The sequence below is a fragment of the Myotis lucifugus genome, unplaced genomic scaffold (genome assembly GCF_000147115.1).
Source record: "Myotis lucifugus unplaced genomic scaffold, Myoluc2.0 scaffold_2602, whole genome shotgun sequence".
Taxonomy (NCBI): Eukaryota; Metazoa; Chordata; class Mammalia; order Chiroptera; family Vespertilionidae; genus Myotis; species Myotis lucifugus.
In genome coordinates, this window is record NW_005873650.1 from 2434 (window position 1) to 21586 (window position 19153).

Genomic DNA, 19153 nt, shown 5'->3' on the forward strand with positions numbered 1-19153 from the left:
AGCGCGGGGCCAAGGCAGCATTGCACGGCACCTTGGAGCCCTTTTACGTCTTTTTTTTATGTAAAACAAGTGTGGGTCTGTTCTAGAGGAGTTCAGCATGAATTTTTGAGCTGGAGTAGGAAATGTCAAAGCGCAGGGCCCAGCGTGGAATAGGTGCTCAGTGCACACTTGTGAATGACCCCCATGCTGTCCCCTCTCCATCCACGTCCACACTGACTCACAGGCACTGCCTCCCAGCCCCCTGTCTGTCCATTGCCATCGAGCCTCTAGCTCTGCCCAGTTTGCCTTGTGTTCCTCTCAATACGATTCTTAAAAAAAAAAAAAGTGTTTATTGATGGTTTGTTTTTTGAGAGAGAAAGGGAGAGGGAGAGAGAGAGAAACATCGATGAGAGAGAATCATTGATCGGCTGCCTCCTGCACATCCCTACTGGGGATCGAGCCTGCAACCTGGGCATGTGCCCTGACCAGGGTTCGAACCCAGGACCTCTCGGTGCCTGGGATGGTGCTCAGTCACTGAGCCATATCAGCTGGGCTCAATAGGACTCTTAACTGTTTGCCTCCCTCTGCTGCCCAGGAAACCACTGCTGCTGCGATTGCCTCAGTTATGCCAGCGGAACCTGATGACCCTGCTGATGGCTGTTAGGCCGGCGCTGCCTGAGGACAGGCTGCTCCCTCTGCTGCAGATCGCCCGGCAGGACCCAAGCCCCGACCCTGACGCCTGGCTCCAGGCCCTGGGGGAACTGCTGCGAAGGGATCTGGATGGTGGGGTCTCCACTGAGGGAGCGTCCCCACTGACTGAAAGGTGCCAGCGTCAGCTCCGAGACCTGTGCAGGCAGCTGAGTCCAGGGGCCAGGAGGTTGAAGTTGACCCAGCCTCCAGACCCTGAAGAGGAAGAGGAGGAGGACAAGGAGGACAAGTACTCCCAGCGGCCGGGGAAACGAAAGGAGCCTGAGGGAGAGCCTGCCAGTCCTGAGGGGGAGAGGGCCCCCAAAAGGTTCCGGTGTTTGGAAGGGGTCGAGCAGGAGAGTCGTGAGGAGGCGCCAGCTGAACATGAATCTTTGGAAACGCTGGCAGATGGAGGAGACACGTCACCCACCAAGAACCAGCCTGTGGTGGGGGCTGAGTGCATGGAGGCTGCTCAGGGTCTGGAGGACACTAAGGGACCCGCTGAGCGTGTGGAGTTGCCCAAAGCTATCCAGGTACTGGGGTGGGGAGTGATCCCTCAGGAGTCCGGGGTTTAATCGGGGCAAAAGCCTGTTGGGACACTCCTAGTTGGAATGACTAGTCCGTGGAGCAAGGGGCAGGAGCAGGGGGTGAAGAAAATGTAGTTGCTGCTCTGCAGACCGGGGAAGGGAGTTATGGGAGGTGAGAAACCCTTGAGCTAACGATCGATAACCTGAGTTTAAAGGGTACTAGCCAGGAGGAGAGGCGCCAGAGCCACCCACCCCCCCACCCATGGGAGTGGGCCATGATGCCACATCCAGCCTGCCTCCCGCCCAAGGCGGGGTCTACCCGTTAGGGTGGGTGCAGAGAAGAAGGTGGAGACAGCTGGATTTGCACGGCCCTTGTCTAGTCTGAGTTCTTAAGCTCTTGTCAAGGTCTAGGTTTCATGGTCTTGAATCAGCTTCGCCTACTAGCTCCCTCCAGCTGGGCCTTCTCAGGACAGGGAGCCGGGAGTGGGCGTGGGGCCTCGCTATGCGGGCAGCGGCTTGGTGGTGACTGAGCTCTCCTGCAGGACCAGGTTCCCAGGCTGCAGCAGCTGCTCAGGACCTTCGGGGAGGTGAGTGGCCCTGCCCTGCCTCTTCCACCTTCCTGGACCGCAGCCGAGCTGAGGCTCGGGGAGGCCCGGGCAGTGAGGCACAGACTGTTTGGGGTGGGGCTTGCAGTGAAGAGCTGACAGTCACTGCAAGTCACCTTGGGCCCAAGTGCAGATATGTCGTCTGGCCCCGACGGTTCCTCTCTTCTGGTAGCACCTTCGGGGTCCTCAGCCACCCACTGCCGTTGAAGGGGTGGCCTCGGTGACTTGTCACCATCACTCTGCCAGTCCTAACGTGGCTTTACCTCCCCAGGGGTTGGCGGGGTTGGAGGACGCTCCCACAGTTGAGCTGCAGCTTCTTCATGAATGCAGCCCCAGCCAGGTGAGTCCAGGAAGACCTGGCCCTGAGCTTACATCCCGTCTCCCCAGCCTTTTTCCATTTAGCTGTGTTTCCCTGCCTCAGAAGGACTTTGGGAGGGGAACTTTGTTGGGTTTGGTCTCACGGGCAAGGGTCACCCTGACTGGGTTTATTAAGCCTGACTCCACCTGTAGGGCAGCTCTCTCAGCCTTCCCTTCCCCTGGAGTGTCCTCGCCCTAGCCCTCTGCTGCCCCGTTGGCAGAGAAGCCGAGTGTCCTGCCCTGCCATTCTGCAGGTGGGCCTGCTCTGTGACCAGCTGCAGCTGCCCCAGCTCTCGGACACAGGTCTCCTGCGGCTCTGTACCCGGCTGCTGTCCCTCTCACCAGATCTCAGCCTCAGCAACGCCACTGTGCTGGCCAGGAGCCTCTTTCTTGGACGGGTGGGTGCATTGGGGTGCACGCAGACCGCCAAGCACCCTGGGGAGAGTCTGAGCCCTCAGGAGGGTGCGCTGGGGAGAGGGTGTCCCAGCCTGGCAGGCAGCCTGGGGCAGGGGAGGGGCATGGACCCCAGACCATCTACCCGCAGCTGATTCCTCCTTGAACCCCAGACCAGTTCCAGAAGGATTGGGGAAGGGAGCTGTGTCTTCCAATGGGTGGGTCCACGTGAGTCCTAGATAAAAGAACTTTTCCCTCTGTAACATATATCACCATCTGACATATGTATCTGATAAACATTATGAATGAAATAGCATTTCCTCCCCATTGGCTGTAGATTCTCTCCCTGACTTCCTCAGCCTCCCGCCTGCTCACAACTTCCCTGACCTCCTTCTGTGCCAAGTATACCCACCCCGTCTGCAGAGCCCTCCTTGGCCCCGTGCTCCGGGCCCCAGAAACAGGTAATTCCAGAACCTGCCTTTCCCCCAGGGTGACCCTGGCAGAAGCTGGGTATTCAATGAGTAAAAGCTGTTACTTCCCTCTCAGTGCCCCCTCCGATGAACTGAGCATGCTGTCCCTGCAGTCCTATCCTCTCCTGCCATTCCCCAGACTTCTCCCCTCCTCTGTCCCCTACCCAGGTCCAGCTCAAACAGAGTTACTGTGTAGCCTTATGAAGGACGAGGCCCTGGAGCCAGACAGGCAGGTTCTAATACTGGGGTGAGTATTCAGGCCTCTGTGTCCCCACGCCCCCCCTGGCCAAGTCTGTTTCTGGCATTCTGGAGTTGGAGCCAACTGGGCACCAGGCCCGGTGCCTGAAAGACAGGAGGTGCCCCCCTTGCTGTTATCTGAACCTGGCTTCTGCCTTCCCACCTGGGCCCCTTCCCAAGCCCGGAGTTTCAGTCTTCCCTGCCAGGTGCTTTGCGGAATGCAGAGAAGGGCTGGTGGTCCTGGCTCCTGAGCAGTTGCCAGCGTAGTTGGAGATTGGCACTGTGGTTAAAAACACTGGCTCTGAAGTCAGACAGACATAGTTTCAAATCTCAACCTGCCATGTTTTTAAATGTGTCATTCAAACTGGTTATTCCATGTCTCTGAGGCTCTCAGAGCTTCTTATGAAAAAAAGGGGAATAATATTCACTCTGTAGGATTTTTCTAGCTGTTAAATGTGATAATCCATATAAAGACCTCAGTACAGTATTTGGCATTTAGTAAATGCTCAGAAATTGTTATTAAATTTGTATTAAAATTGGAGATTCAAGACAGAAATAATGAGTAGAAAAGACCCCATTGGACATCAACATTCTATATAATAAAAGGCTAATATGCAAACCGACCAAACGGCGGAACAACTGCTTGCTATGATGCACACTGACCACCAGGGGGCAGATGCTCAATGCAGGAACTGCCCCCTGGTGGCCAGTGCACTCCCACAGGTGGAGCGCCGCCCAATCAGAAGCCCTGAGCTGCCGCAGCGCTAAGGATGTGCGACTGACACATGTATTCTTGACTCCTGGCTATTTTTCAGGGGGTCTTTGTATATCCTACTGCCAAATCCTTCACTGTCAGCTCCCAGGGTGTTGGGTTGTGGCCTGCCCAGCACCGAGTATGGGCTCTGCAGCAGTGACTACTGGGCAGCTGGCAGCACTAGGGGGGCTCTGACTCATTCCTCTGGTGGCTGGGGATCTTGGCTGTCCCCAGGGCCTTGCCCTGCCTTGGGGCAGGAGTAGTAGATACCCAGGCTTCAGTGGGAGGCTGGGCTTCACCCACCGGGGCCTGTGCTTCTCAGACAGATCTTGGAGGTGCCCTGGAGGGAGCAGACTTTCCTGGTGCTGCAGTCACTCCTGGAGCGGCAGGTGAGCAGGCTGCCTTGGGGAAGAGGACAGAGAAGTGCTGCAGGGCTGTGGACGGGTGTGGGGCGCCTGCGGGTCTGATCCCTTTGGTGATGGAGGGGCAGGTAGGCCAGCTGCCCGGCAGCAGGGTGCCCCATGACTGTGGGAGAGTCCTGGGGCCTCAAAGGCTGGTAGCAGAGAGCTGACTCCATGGTAAATCTGTCTCTGCCTCTTACTGGCTCTGTGGCCTTGGGGAGCAACTTTCTGATATGTGCGTTTCAATTAAGTTGTACTTCCCCTGGCTAGTAGCTCAGTGGTTAGAGCACCTACCTGGGCTAGAGGCTCGATCCATGGCTCTGCTTGTGGGAGACAACCAATCGGTGTGTCTCTCTCACATCAATGTTTCTCCCTCCCTTCCACTCTCTCTAAAAAGCAATGGAAAAATATCCCTGGGTGAGGATGAACAAAATAAATAAATAGTTTTCTTATTGAATAGGCAATAAATTCATATCTTCACAATTTTAGAAGCTCAAAGAGGAAATAGTGAAAAATATTCCCCAGCCGTCTACATGCCCTTCCCTGGGGTGAACCAGTGTTGTTAGCTTCAGGGGACCCTCCCAGAGAGGCTTATCTTTACAAGGACACATGTATAGATGTACTTTTCCTTTGTTTCTTACATAGATGGTAACACCAAGCTCAGTGCGCTGTATTCTGCTTTATTCACTTAATCTATATTTTGGCAATTTTTCCACCAGTACTTAAGATTCTGCCTCATCTGTTTATAACTTAGGTGTTGGCCTAACCTCTCTCTGTCTCAGTTCCCTCATCTAAAGGGGAGTGATGATAGCACCCACCACACAAGACTGGGGTGAGGTTTAAGTGGGATAACTGGTGTGAAGTGCTCAGAGTGGTGCCTGGTGCATAATAATGTTTATTAAATTATTATTATTATTATTATTATTATTATTATTATCAGAGCTATTGTAATGCTGGCAGTACCGCTCTGTATGTCTTCAAGCACTGATCCAGGCTGGAGATCCTTGGCCTCCCTTGGTCCTAATCAGCCTTTGCAACGCTAGCTGCCATTTTCTGAGACCTATGCGCAGGCTTTATGTGCATTATCTCATTTAATCCTTTTCACAGGCTTCAGAGTGAGATTTTATGAGCCCCATTTTACAGAGGTGGACACTGAGGCTTAGTTTGGTTAAGCGATCTGCATAGGGTCACCCGGTTAGTAAGTGGTAGAGTTGGGAAGTGAATGCAAGGCCTGTTCTTGTGCTGCTGTTCCCCCTCCCGATGTGTGCAGGTGGAGATGACCCCCGAGCAGTTCAATGTGCTGATGGACAGGCTCTGCAAAGAGGGGCCGGCAGCCACTGCGTCCATGGCCTACGCCAAACTCATGCTGACAGTGATGAACAAGTATCAGGCCAGTGTGAGTGCTGATGGGGCCATGAGGGCTGCCCTGCTGCCCGGAACCTGCCATGACGGCGTACATCTGTTTGCCAGGGAGGAAACCCTCAGTGTTAGCCAGGGAACCCACAAGTTCAAGCCTGGGACTAGGCAGTGAGACTGCTCATCCAGCCAACACCGCTGTGGGCCAGGTGCCATATGGGGAATCAACAGTGACCATATCACAGCCCTTGTCCTTAACTTGACCCTCTCCCCTAACACCGGGCTAGCAAGAGGGGAAGGAGAGATGATAAACCGATCATTGTAATATCCGGTAGGAGTCAGGTGAGAGTATACTCGGGGCTTTTGATGACAGAGCAAGAGGGGGCAACTAAACCTTTTGAATTGGGACAGGCCTCCTGACTCTTAAAAGGTGAGTGGTAGTCAAGGGCTGAGGTGGAGGAAAGGGCATTCCAGGCAAAGGAAACAGTGTAAGCAGTGAATGCAGTGAATGTCTGAGGGGTACAGGTAGTTCATTGTAGCTGAGGCCTAAAAATATGAGAGTTGATGGTAGGGGATGAGGTTAGAGATCTAAAATACCAAGAGCTAATACTTGCATAGCCCCTGCTCCATCTCAGGCACTGTTCTAAGCCCGTATATATGTTAACTCCCTAGTTTACTCCACACATTAGCACTATGAGAAGATCTATTATTAGCTTCGTTTTATAGATAAGGAAGTTGAGACTCAGGTAGATGTAACTTGTCCAAGGTCACATTGCCAGGCCACGATAGCATCTCATGAGGGGCCCTGTAAGTTATGGTGAGGAACTTGGACTTATCTTGAAGGCCAGGTATTCTTGGCTGTTGGCTCTTTACCCTTTTCTTGGGAGTCACAGGCCCATTTGATGATCTGATGAAAGCTATAGCTCCTCCCTGGAAAATGAATATGTGAACACACATCTTAGGAACACGTATAGGAGGCTGGGTCCTGCAAGGGGGGCCTCCAGTATGAGGCCTCGGCGTTATCCCAGGACCTTCAGCTGGAGTGCCGGGGTCAGATTGGCATTTTATAGAGAAACCTCTGGCCTCTGTAAGGAGGAGGGATTGGAGGGAAGATGCAGGGTGGAGACCTGCCAGGAGGTTGTAGCAACAGGTCAGGGAAGAAGTGTGGCCCAGGAGGAAGGGGGCAGCGCCGTTTCCTGTCTGTAGCCGGGAGGGTTGTGAGGGTTTATGAACTAATGCATATAACGTGCTGCCGCATAGGGAGCACTCAGCTGTCAGCTGTTACTACTGTGGCTGACTTAGTGATGGGCACTGTTTGGCCCAGGTCCACCTGAATCCAAAGACAGCGAAATAATGAGGTTCGATTGCTCAGGGGGTCCTTATGCCCTGGATTCCTCTCCTTTCTGAACAGGCGGGGGTCGGATGGGAGGGGAGGGATCAGCTGCCGGAGTCCTGACATTTCTTCCTTCTCCCTAGATCACTGAGACCCAGAGGCTGAGCCTGGCCGCCCCCCTGTCGCTCAACACCACTTTCCTAAGGAAGTCCCTGCAGGCCGCCCTGAGACATCTGGCCCCCTGACCTTCCACCCGGGGACACCAGCTTCCTGAAGGACACTCTGCCCTCACCCTGACCCTTGCCCGGGGTGAAGGCCGAACCTGGCCATTCAGGCATCAACTGCCTCCCTGTTCCAGGCTGCAGAGAGGCCGTCTTGACCTCCCAGCCAGCAGGGAGGGTACAGGCTGAGGGGGCTGGATGAGCTGGTTTCCAAGGGCTGTTGACCCTGGCTCACTCCTTGTCACTTCTGCTTCAGGCTTCAGCAACCAGCTTTCCTCTAAGCCCAGCAACGTCACAGCAGACCCCTGTGAGCTCAGGGGACCCCTGTGCTTAGCACTCAGCACAAATCTCTTGTGCTGCAGTGCGTGTTATGATCCCCTGAATTGTTCTGACTTGAATAATTTATCAATGGCATTTAATAAAAACCAGGGAGTTCAATAACGTGTCATTGGAAGCTGTGGCTGCCTTCCTATTAGCTCTGGTATTTGTTGAAAATTAACTCACCCCCACCCCCTACCACCACTCCACCTGCGCAGTGACAAGGGGCATCTTTCCCCAGTGAAATGTTCTGAGGGAGGTGGTACAGTTCTGAGGTTCGTTCATTCAGTTCTGTGGGCCAGAGAGCCTGTGCTACCACCCACCCACCCACCCTATTAGCTGTTGGGTAGGGGCGGGGCTTAGAGGTGGGAGTGAGTCTGAAATTGGGGAAGGCTTTTGGGGGGAAGACATTTGCGTAGGGATAGACTCCTGGGTTACTGTGGGCAGAGGAGGATGGGCCTGTTGAACAGGAAAGGGCAGAGGGGTGTGCAACACTGGCCGTGTCTGTCTGACACCTTCATATTCCCATGGCCCCTAGCGAGGCGCCCCGTCCCTAGGAAACGGCCGGTGGGTGTTACAGAGGAAGCACCTGTGGGGTGAAGGTCCATCACAGTGCTTTCCAGCTCTTCCCCACGGCAGGCTTCCAGGGCCAAGAACACAGCTTTATCCACAAGTCCCTTCTCGCAACTCCCTCGGAAGCCGCGAGCCCACCCCCACCCCCGCCCCTTAGAGCGAGATGAGGGAGAGAGGTCGGGAGTGAAGCCTGCTTGTGCGGCAGGTGCATGAGGAAGTGGGCGAGGAAGTCTGGCGGCAGACGTGCAGGAATCACCCTCTCCGCGGCCGTTCCAATGCGCTGCCAGTCCGTTTGGTTTCTGAAGCTCCAGCCCTGGACCTGGCCGCTTCCTTACCAGCCTGGCAGCTGCTGGCGCAAATCGGGGTAGTCAGAGGGTGCCCCGGACGCAGACGGCGGCGCGCCCGGGGGTGGAGCGACCGACTGCGCTCGCCGGGGAAGCCGCAAGGCATCTCTCGCGAGAACAAGGCCCCTATTTGAGCGCATGCGCGAACTGAGTTAGTCTTTTCCGGTTTTTGCGGCGCGAGGAACCATGAGGTGAGTGACATGTAGGGCGCTATCCGTGCTCATCCGCACCTCGGACGCTCTGGTGGGGATGGAGACCCTACGGGCGGCATCGGGGGTCCTTGCCCTTGCTTGGCTGCGGGGCATTACTTGCCGGTCGGTCGCCATCGGAGCCCTCTTTGCGGGGCCTGCATCTGGTTCTCGGACCCACTCCGACCTGCCCCCGGCCGCTCCGGCCACGCCGAGGGTGTCGGCCCGCGGCGCCGGGCCTGAGCGCTGGTCCTGCTTCCCTCTTGCAGCAGCAAAGTCTCCCGCGACACCCTGTACGAGGCGGTGCGGGAGGTCCTGCACGGGAACCAGCGCAAGCGCCGGAAGTAAGCCGGGTCCGCGGGGGGCGGGCGCGGGCGGGCCGGGGCCCCGGCGTCCGGCTAACTGGCACTTTCCCTAAGGTTTCTGGAGACGGTGGAGCTGCAGGTCAGCCTGAAGAACTATGACCCTCAGAAGGACAAACGCTTCTCGGGCACCGTCAGGTTGGCACCGCTCTGACCCCACCCAGCCCCCGTGCCCCCGTGCCCAGCTCTGCCCTCGAGGCTGCTGTTGCGCCCGAGGCGGGCAGACACGCGCGGCACTGGCGAGCCCGGGTAGTCCGGACCCCCTGCTCCGGGCAGGCGCGGCCGGGCGGACCCCCACCCTGGGTCTTAAAACAAGAGGGGAGGCGTGGGGAGGCCTCGGCCGAGCCCGCCGGCTAGTTTGAGAAGCCAGACTAGCTGCTGGCGAACGCGGACGCTCTGGGTAAGGCTCTGGTTGCCGCGGCCCCAGGCCCGTCCACCTGCCTGGACACCCAGCGCTGGGCATGACCTGCTCTGTCCCCAAAACACAGGCTTAAGTCCACGCCCCGCCCCAAGTTCTCCGTGTGCGTGCTGGGGGACCAGCAGCACTGCGACGAGGCCAAGGCCATGGACATCCCGCACATGGACATGGAGGCGCTGAAGAAGCTCAACAAGAATAAGAAGCTGGTCAAGAAGCTGGGTGAGTGGGGGCGGGTGAACCGTTCTGGGGTGAGGAAAGTGGTGCTGAGACCATTTGGGTTTTAAAGTGACGAGGAGGGTAGAATTGTGACCAGAGGCTGTGCTGCGGTTGGCTAACTTGATTAAGGAAAGTTCTTTGTCTATTTGCTTCGAGGGTTGAATTTTATGCAGGAAAGAGGCGGCGGGGGCCTCGAGGTGTGGGTCAAACCCACGATCTCCGTTAAGTTGACTAGTCGGGTGCTGGTGTTCTGAGCTGGAATTTCTAGTTCAAGTTCCAATTTATTTCTTGTGAGTCTCTGGCCTGCAGTGGTCATGTAGTGAGAAGGTGGGAAGGCAGGATCAGCCAGTGTTTTCCGTTGCCACGTGGATTGTGGGTCGGCCTGGCTTCTGATAGCAGGTTTTCTGGGGATGTTTTGCCAGTAAGAGTTCAGAGGGTGGAGACCCTCACACTGGAGTGAGGAAGGGGTTGCAGGCTTGGTGCCTGTGCTGGGTTGGGTTACAGAGTTCGTTTGGAGGCTGGCCTCCCAATGGCTTATTCTCCTCACCAGGCAGGAAGTACGATGCCTTTTTGGCTTCAGAGTCTCTGATCAAGCAGATCCCACGAATCCTGGGCCCCGGCCTGAATAAGGCTGGCAAGTTTCCTTCCTTGTTGACCCACAATGAGAACATGGTGGCCAGAGTGGATGAGGTGAAGTCCACAATCAAGTTCCAGATGAAGAAGGTAAGTTAGGCCACGGTAATGGGAGCCCTGATTTGCCTTTCTGTGATACTTTGGACATATGATTGTTGCTGCGCAGGGTTGAAGCTGGTCAGAGCCTGGGCCAAAGCACTGTTCACTGGGAGGGACGGGCCGTCTGCCACCAGCCTGACTGACCTTCCTCTCCCCACAGGTGCTGTGTCTGGCGGTGGCTGTTGGCCACGTGAAGATGACAGATGATGAGCTTGTGTACAACATCCACTTAGCTGTCAATTTCCTGGTGTCATTGCTCAAAAAGAACTGGCAGAACGTTCGGGCTTTGTACATCAAGAGCACCATGGGCAAGCCCCAGCGCCTGTACTAAGGCCCAACTAATAAACCACACTGCCACTGCGATCTCTTGTCTGCCTGTGACTGGGGGAGGGGCGAGGGCAGGGCCAGGACTCCAGCCTGTTGTTCCCTGGTATCCGGAGTTCACTTGGGGTCCTGGTCCATAGGGTCACAGCTGTTACAAATGAAGTTTGGGTTCCTAGGTGTTGCTGATGGGAATAATCCACAAACCCTGAGAAATTGGTCTAATATATTGGAACCTCGGTTCTTGAACTAATGCATTCTGGAGGACAGTTCAAGAAGCGAATTGTTAAAAACCAAGCTTCTCCCCATTCGACAAACATTAAATTGATCAAACCACCCCCACTAGCCTTAAGCAAATGTCTTTCAGCACTCATTCTGTGGTGCAGCATTTTTGCTTTTTCACATTTGCCTGCAAAATGGTAGGATCAGGCTGTGGAAACTTCCAGGCCCTACGCTGCCCCTTTCCCTTACCTGTTGGTGCCAGTGCCAGTGGCTTGGTATACTGGGAAGTGCCTGTGATTAAATCTTTCACTTGAATCTGCTTCATTTAACTTTGGTAAATAAAGGGGCCAGCTCATTCCACCAGTTTTTTTTATATATTTTTTTATTGGTTTTTCAAATTGAGGGGGAGAGAAACATCAATCTTGAAAGTCACTGATCAGTTGCCTCCTGCACATCCCCTGCTGGGGACTGAGCCCACAACTCGGCATGTGCCCTGACTGGGATCGAACCCAAGACCCTTCAGTCTGAAGGCTGACATTTGATAACCACTGAGCCAAACTGGCCAGAGTTCATCCCACCAGTTTTTTTTATTTCAGAGAAGGGAGAAGTGAAAAACACCCATGGGCTGCCTCCTGCACGTTCCCTCTTGGGGATTGAGCCAGCAACCCAGGCAGGGTTGAACCATAACATGGAGCAACACTGGCTGAGCGTCCCAACAGCTTTAATAGAGCTGAAAGGCTAACCAAAGCATGAGTAAAAATGCACCTTCTCAAAACAAGGTTCATCTGACCTGGAACTGAGAAGTGTACAAGGTTCTCAAAGTAGACCTTGAGTAGTTTGCCATTTTAGCTTTTAAGTTAAATTTGCGGGTAAAGTAGCTGCACTGATTGGATGAGTTTTGGTTCTCAAGGTAGGCCTAGCTTGCTCTTTTCTCTGGTCTATTAGAGTATTAGGAGTAATAAAATAGGCTTGTTTAACAATGTTCCCTTACCTAAGGAGGGGGAAAGCTGGCTATAAAATTAGGGCCCAATTTTATTGAAGTGTTTATGCATAGTAAAAATTATTGGAAGCTTACATAAAATTTGACTATGTTTAACTCAGAGTTAAATGGTTTGGGGGAATTTCTGAATTTCTGTAATCTTTGTAATCAAGAAAAAAAGGCAGCCCAGCTGGTCTGGCTCAGTGGTTTAGCATCGACCCATGCATACGACCCATGCATACATCAGGAGGTCACTGGTTCAATCCCTGGTCAGGGCACATCCAGTTGTGGGCTCAATCCCCAGTAGGGGGCATGCAAGAGGCAGCCCAGCAGTGTTTTGTATTAATGTTTCTATCCCTCTCCCTTAAAAAATATTTCTTAAAAAATAGGGCGACAAAATTTGTGATTTAGTAACTAGAGGAATGTAATATAGTAACTTACAAGTGAGTATATTTTACTAGAGGCCCAGTGCACGAAATTCGTGCACTGGTCAGGTCCCTAGCAGCTGCTGGCTGCCGGCCGGGTACTCCCCCACTTCCCCAGGCCTCCCCCACTTCCCCAGGCCGGCCCTGCCCCCTGGTTGAACTCCTGGACAAACTGCCAGTTGAGGGGACAATTTGCATACTACACTTTTATTATGTAGGATGCCTTGTCCCTGCCACAAAGCTGCTTATAAGACACTGGGTACAATTAAGAGAAAATAGAGCCATGAGGCAAAGGCATAGAGCAAACAGGTGGGCTCCTTGATGGGCACCCAGTGCAGCCCACCTCTATGAGTCCAAGACCAGAAAGACATCTGTATCTGCAGTGTCCTGTCATGAGCAGGCATCCTGAGCCAAGGTTTCAGAGGTTTCTCGTGACCTCGGATGTATGCTCAACCTGCTGGATGCGAGACCAGCCATGTCATTAATTGCCTGTGGGGCCCAAGGTCCCCCACTGCCTGAGTTTGACTCCTCAGCCCTGCACTTGGGAGCCAGGGGAGCCTGTTGAGCAAGTCTGTTAATGTCTCTAAAACTCTTGCTTTCTATTTGGAAGTGCAGGTGATGATGGTACCCACATGAAAGAGAGTAAACTTAAAAGCATTATGGCCCTAGCTGGTTTGGCTCAGTGGATAGAGTGTCAACCTGCAGACTGAAGGGTCCTAGGTTTGATTCCAGTCAAGGGCACATACCTGGGTTTCGGGCTTGATCCTCAGTAGGGGACGTGCAGGAGGCATCCAACCAATAATTCTCTCTCATCTCTCCCTCTTCCTTCCTCTCTGAAATCAATTAAAAAAAATTACATATATATATATATGTTAAAAAGCATTACGTGCTTTGCACAGTGCCAGGCACTTAGTACTCAATTAAAATGAGCACTGAGCCCTAACTGGTTTGGCTCAGTGGATAGAGCGTCGGCCTGCGGACTGAAGGGTCCCAGGTTCGATTCCGGTCAAGGGCATGTACCTTGGTTGCGGGCATATCCCCAGTGGGGGGTGTGCAGGAGGCAGCTGATCGATGTTTCTCTCTCATCGATGTTTCTGACTATCCCTCTCCCTTCCTCTCTGTAAAAAACCAATAAAATATATTAAAATAAAATGAGCACTGAAAAATGGTAATTCTGTACAACCACATACGTAAAGTTACTGGACCTGGTCCACAATGCCAGTCCGGTTTAGGACAGATTGAATGGAGGACATCCGTGCTGATGAACGGGGAGAAAAATCCATGACACCTCCTGTCTCAATGAGCCAAGGAGTAAAATTCTTAAGTTTTGGAAACGCCCTAACCGGTTTGGCTCAGTAGATAGAGCGTTGGCCTTTGGACTCAAGGGTCCCAGGTTCGATTCCGGTCAAGGGTATGTACCTTGGTTGCAGGCACATACCCAGTAGGGAGTGTGCAGGAGGCAGATGATCGATGTTTCTAACTCTCTATCCCTCTCCCTTCCTCTCTGTAAAAAATCAATAAAATACAGTGGTGCCTTGACTTACGAGTGTCCCAACTAACGAGTTTTTTGAGATACCAGCTGTCTCTTGGCCGATTTTTTGCATTGAGTTGATAGAGTAATTTGAGTTAACGAGCTCCTTAACGAGCTCGGTCTCGGAACGAATTAAACTCGTAAGTCAAGGCCCCACTGTATGTTTTTTAAAAAAATAAATAAAACACCTGGCAACTAATATATAAAAGTTGGAAGATGGTAAGTGGAGTTTAGTTTAGTTTTGTTTTTAAAGAAGTTTTGGAAACTCTAAGGCAAGGTAAATGGGTATGTTTTAGAACTACTTGGGAACTTGAATCTTCCTCATTGATCTGAACCTGAATTTAAGTCAAACCTACTCCACTTTGTAGGAGTCCTTAAAACCCAACTCTACACTAGACACACTCACCACCTTCAGCTGGGCTCTGGGGAATCTGTTTAGAGACACAAAGGCTGCTCTCAGAGGCCCACAGCATCTGGGGGCGGGGGGGCCTGGGCGGGGCGGGGGGGAGGGGGGGGAAGACAGAGTCTATTGTAAATGAGGGTTGCGCTATTTCATCAAATCCCAGCCTCCAGAATGATTAGTGCAAAGCTCAGTGTGCACCTGAGTTATAATTCCGGGCTCAGATACCTGGGGAGCCCGTTTTCTAGCAGTTGTGTGCAGGGAAATGAGGAGCCCTCATGAACCCCCAGGGCAGTGCTCTGGCTTTGACTGTGGAATTGATGAAAAGATGGCACCCTCCCTTTTCCCCAGAAACATCAGAACAGAAACAGAGGGGCAGGAAAGACAGGACTACAGGCTCCTTCTTTGGGCTCCAGCTTTGTTGACCCTTCTGTACAGCTTCCCACAGACCCTGACAGGAGAGCCATTGCCAGAGCCTGGGCTTTGGGCTCCCAAGACACACCTTCTTTATATATATAATTTTTATTTGTTGAATTTAGAGAGAGAAGTAGAGAGGAAATAAACACCCATTTGTTGTTCCACTTATGCATTCATTGGTTGCTTCCTGTATGTTCCCTGCCAGGGATGGAGCCCACAACTCTGACCTATCAGGACAACGCTCCAACCGACTGAGCTACTGGGCCAGGGCAATACCCACCTTATCCTGGTTCCTTCCCTATTCTGTAACCTCACAGTGAGTCATCACCACTTCATTTTACATTTGTGGTTGGGGGCAGGCGGTAAAGAAAAGAGAGAAAGCGCCCTAGCTGGTTTGGCTCAGTGGATAGAGTGTTGGCCTGCAGACTAAAGGGTCCCGGGTTTGATTCTGCTCGAGGGCACATGCCTGGGTTATGGGCTCGATCCCCAGTAGGGGGCGTGCAGGAGGCAGCCAATCAATGATTCTCTCTCATCATGGATGTTTCTATCTCTCCTTCTCCCTTCCTCTCTAAAATAAATAAAATATATATTTTAAAAAGAGAGAGAGAGAAAGCAAGGAGGCTGGTCAATTGCACTCCTTGAATTTTCTGCATGAGAGACCTACATTGTTCTTAAAGCAGTTACCGAAGGCTGATTGCTCCAGGAGAGTAGTGAAGGCAACAACCCTTGTGATGACACTTCAATCACTCAATAGGTGTCATCACTTTTTTTAAAATCCTCACTTGAGGAGTGAGTGTATTTTTTCCATTGATTCTAGAGAGTGAAAGGGAGAGGGGAGAGAAAAAGGAGGGGAGAGAAACATTGATGTGACAGAGACATATTGATTGGTTGCCTCCCATACATGCCCCGACCAGGAATCGAACCCCAGACCCTCCAGTGCACAAGCCAATGCTCTAACTACTGAGCGGGCGATGTCATTACTTATTAGTGCAGAGATTAGATTTTTCATCCAGCCCCAGGGTCCTCCATAAGCCAATTTCTGCCTCCAGAACCCCCTCCCACCTGGTGGGAGCTCCAGATGCTACTAGTGACAGTCTGAAGTCCCTCCAGTGCGGTGACCAAGACAGAGGCCACCTGATCATTGAAGTAGTGCACCAGGGGCAGGGGCTTGGGGCAGGCAGAGCAGTTCGCATCCTGGCGTTGCCCCTGACTGGCTGAGTGAGGAGAGGTGCCTCAGTCTGCTTCCCATCTGCAAAGTTGAAGTTGGACCAGAACGATCTAGAAGACTCTAGATTCTGGAGTAGGGTTGGCAGATTTAGCAAATGAAAATACAGGATGCCACCCTAACCGGTTTGGCTCAGTGGACAGAGCATCCGCCCTCGGACTGAAGGGTCCCAGGTTCGATTCTGGTCAGGGGTAATGTACCTTGGTTGCGCACACAATCCCCAGTAGGGGGCGTGCAGGAGGCAGCTGACTCTCTCTCATCGATGCTTCTAACTCTCTCTCCCTTCCTCTCTGTAAAATCAATAAAATAATTAAAAAAGAAAATGCAGGGTGCCCAGTTAAATCTGAATTTCAGATAAACAATGCATGTCCACCGAGGGTACGGCCACCCCATGGCCACGCTGCATCCCTGCTGTGAGCTTCCCCGGGCGGGCGGACAGGGGCAGCTTGGTCTGGCCTGCCCCGCTGGCAGCTATCCACTGCGGAGAGCACTCACCCGCCTTGAGGCTCTTTCCTCGGGAGTAAAGTGAGGGCAGGCTGGTGAGAACAGCAGCAGACACTGTGAAGACCGTGGGGATTTAGCAGGCGGCCCATCTCAGCAGGTGTGTGACCTTGGGCAAGTCATGTCACTTAGCGACAAAGCTATTCCATCCATTTCACTTTCACATCGATGTTTCTCTCTCCCCCCTTTCTGTATCTCTAAAACTCAGTAATAATAATAATAATCATCCTATATAATAAATAGCTAATATGCTAATTAGACTGGACAGCAGAACGACCGTCCGACCTTCCGGATGAAGCTGGGGCTGCGAGGGCCTACCCTTGCACGAATTTCATGCATTGGGCCTCTAGTAATAATAAAAACTGGTCCCCCAAAGCAGAAAAGTGCCATAGGCAGTCTTTAGCTTGAATTTATTTTGTCTAGGATCATAAGACAAAATAAATGGCTTTTCTCTGTGTGTGTGTGTGTGTGTGTGTGTGTGAGAGAGAGAGAGAGAGAGAGAGAGAGAGAGAGCGCAACAGGAAACCTCAGGGCAGGCTGGGCTCAGTTCAGTGTGCAACCCACGGCAGGAGGGGTGTGGATATGGAGAAAGGTTGAAGCTGGAAAGCGTTCATGGGACCCCAGAATCACACCTCTTTAGACTGAGGGTAGGGCTTGGGGGCCCCCAGAAAAGATGGGGGGAGGGGACACACCAGGACATAACCAGGGAGAGCCCCCCTGAAGCTGTTCCAACCCAGAGGCCTGGCACACAACTGGTCACACGACTAACCCACAAACAAATAACTTTAATTTCTCTTTCTGAGTAGGCCTTGAGGGCGCCTGCCCCAGCCCTGTGCCACGTTTATGATATAACCCATCACAGCTGGATTTAAAAAATACACAAAAATATATATAATATACATTATAAAACCTAGGTTGGGTTTGGAGGTGGCCTGAGCGATATGCAAACTGTGAGGACCTTCAGGAAGCTCAGGGGTGGGGGGCAGGGCAGGGCAGGGCAGGGCACAGTACTTCATATGAAACTCATCGATGCCCGGAGGCCGGGCGCTGAGGGGCCGGATGGTGGGAAGAGGCAGTGGGCAGGGTTCACCTTCAGTCCCAGAACGAGGTCTGGGGAGCTGCTCCAGGCAGGGAGACTGGCACCGGGAAGAGCAAGGTAGTGGCACCGCTGAGGGTTCACTTGGGCAAGAGAAAATACCGAAGCCTGTGTGGCCTCTCGTGCCCGGGCCACAGATCTGCCCAGGGGCTGGCATCTTCCTACCTGACCCTCCAGCCTGCTTCTGAGCCTGGGCCTGCCCCTGGGGGCCTTCCCCGTCAGGCGGCTGCTGGGGAGCCTGGCAAAGGATCTGGGCCAGGGCAGCGTAGGGGAAGTGGCGCAGGAGGCTCCCTCCCGGGGCCCTGGCTGGATGCTGGGCTGACAGAGGGCGCCCAACAGGTGCTGAGTACCTGCTGCTCCCCTTCCCTGCTGGTCAGAGGCAGCTGCTCCCCGTGTCAGGGGCTCCAACCCCGCCCCTCAGTGTAGAGCCCCTCCCCAGCCTGGGGCCGGTCCGAGGCAGGGAGGTGTGTAAACGAGGCTCCGGACAGGCAGCCCCGGTGAGAACTCCAACTCTGCCCCGATCCCTCCCCCTAGACTCCTCATCTGTGACACCGAGACCCATGATTGCTTTGCCGGTCAGAGGATGGCAGGAGGCACTGGGGCCTGGCACATGGCAGGTGCAAAGACAGTGTGGGCCTCTCTCTTCTCAGAGCAACCCCAGCTCCACACTCCTTCCTGGCCTCTGCACTCCGCCGCCCCTCCAGTCTCCATCACCCACCTGTCACAGCCCTGAGGGGCCAGTGGCCACACACACCTGAGCCAAAGGTGTCCTCCCATTCAGTGAGGCTGGGCAGACCGAAGTGATGGTGGCTTGGCGACCCAGCCAGGCTGCCCCACCGCTGAGCCCCCTCCCTTCTCCCACAGTTAAAGCGCAGAACAGTGGCAGGGGGTGTGTGCTGGAGCAGGTGGGGAGGCCTCCTGGCCCTGGGCCCGAGGCCTGGCAGGCAGATGAGTCCTCAATCCTGGACCCCTGGGTGCCAGGCAGGTGTGTGAGAAGAGGCTCGTCCTGGATCCTGGTGGTGGGGCAGAGGGCACCCTAGTCTTTGACGAGCTTGTAGACGTGGTGCTGGGCCCCGTGCTCGCTGGTGGAGACTTCGAAGACAAAAGCAATGACGAGCAGGGTCTCCTGGGAGTCGCGGCTGGTGACCACCTGGGGCCGGGCAGGAGGATTCAGGAAGTCAGGCAGCGCAGGGCCTGGGTGTGTGGGCTGAGCAGCCCCTGCTCCCCTAGGGGCTCAGTCTCTTTCTCTGAGCACTGGGTCCGGCCTCCCGGAGACCCGCGAGCCCACACCTGCACCGCTCACCTGCAGGATGGTGAAGTTCTCCAGGACGCTGTTCATCATGTACTTCTCGGGCAGGTGCTTCAGCTTGTGGATGAAGTTGATCATGTACTCACACATGGGCGAGCGGGTGGATGCGGTACACGAAGCGCCCGTTCTCCAGCTGTGCGTACTCGGTCTGCGGAGAGGAAAGGCCTCGCTGGGGCCTGCTCCTGGCGCGCCCCACTCCCTCCCCCATCCTCCCCACCCCGGGACCCACTCACCTCCACCTTCTCACCACCTGCTT

At 53.8% G+C, this 19153-nt stretch overlaps 2 protein-coding genes and 1 long non-coding RNA gene across 3 annotated transcripts; 2 read left to right on the top strand and 1 right to left on the bottom strand.

Moving 5' to 3' along the window:
* Positions 1-544: 544 nt before the first annotated feature.
* On the top strand, positions 545-7766 carry FANCE (Fanconi anemia complementation group E). The gene is made up of 9 exons (XM_014450540.2): positions 545-1199; positions 1736-1780; positions 2070-2138; positions 2377-2553; positions 2886-3009; positions 3187-3265; positions 4332-4398; positions 5681-5806; positions 7243-7766. Exons 1-9 carry the CDS (start codon positions 621-623, stop codon positions 7342-7344), a joined length of 1368 nt encoding a protein of 455 aa, XP_014306026.1. The 5' UTR covers positions 545-620; the 3' UTR covers positions 7345-7766.
* An 874-nt stretch (positions 7767-8640) lies between these two features.
* RPL10A (ribosomal protein L10a) lies at positions 8641-10834 on the top strand. The gene is made up of 6 exons (XM_006108530.3): positions 8641-8746; positions 9013-9087; positions 9163-9243; positions 9594-9742; positions 10290-10462; positions 10632-10834. The coding sequence occupies exons 1-6, from the start codon at positions 8742-8744 to the stop codon at positions 10800-10802; spliced, it is 654 nt and encodes a 217-aa protein (XP_006108592.1). The 5' UTR covers positions 8641-8741; the 3' UTR covers positions 10803-10834.
* Positions 10835-17257: 6423 nt separating this feature from the next.
* Positions 17258-19153, bottom strand: LOC102417919. Its single transcript, XR_330950.2, has 3 exons — positions 19131-19153; positions 18892-19045; positions 17258-18738 (listed from the first exon to the last, which is right to left on the bottom strand). It is a non-coding gene; the product is annotated as an uncharacterized LOC102417919 (long non-coding RNA).

What these genes read in the sequence shown, in the direction of transcription:
- FANCE (XM_014450540.2), top strand. Translation starts at nt 621, where the DNA reads ATGACCCTGCTGATGGCTGTTAGGCCGGCGCTGCCTGAGGACAGGCTG. An exon ending in AGGCAGGTTCTAATACTGGG is followed by an intron (nt 3,266 to 4,331) that starts GTGAGTATTCAG and finishes TGTGCTTCTCAG; the next exon opens with ACAGATCTTGGAGGTGCCCT. An exon ending in AGTCACTCCTGGAGCGGCAG is followed by an intron (nt 4,399 to 5,680) that starts GTGAGCAGGCTG and finishes CGATGTGTGCAG; the next exon opens with GTGGAGATGACCCCCGAGCA.
- RPL10A (XM_006108530.3), top strand. An exon ending in CGCTTCTCGGGCACCGTCAG is followed by an intron (nt 9,244 to 9,593) that starts GTTGGCACCGCT and finishes CCCAAAACACAG; the next exon opens with GCTTAAGTCCACGCCCCGCC. An exon ending in GAAGCTGGTCAAGAAGCTGG is followed by an intron (nt 9,743 to 10,289) that starts GTGAGTGGGGGC and finishes TCTCCTCACCAG; the next exon opens with GCAGGAAGTACGATGCCTTT.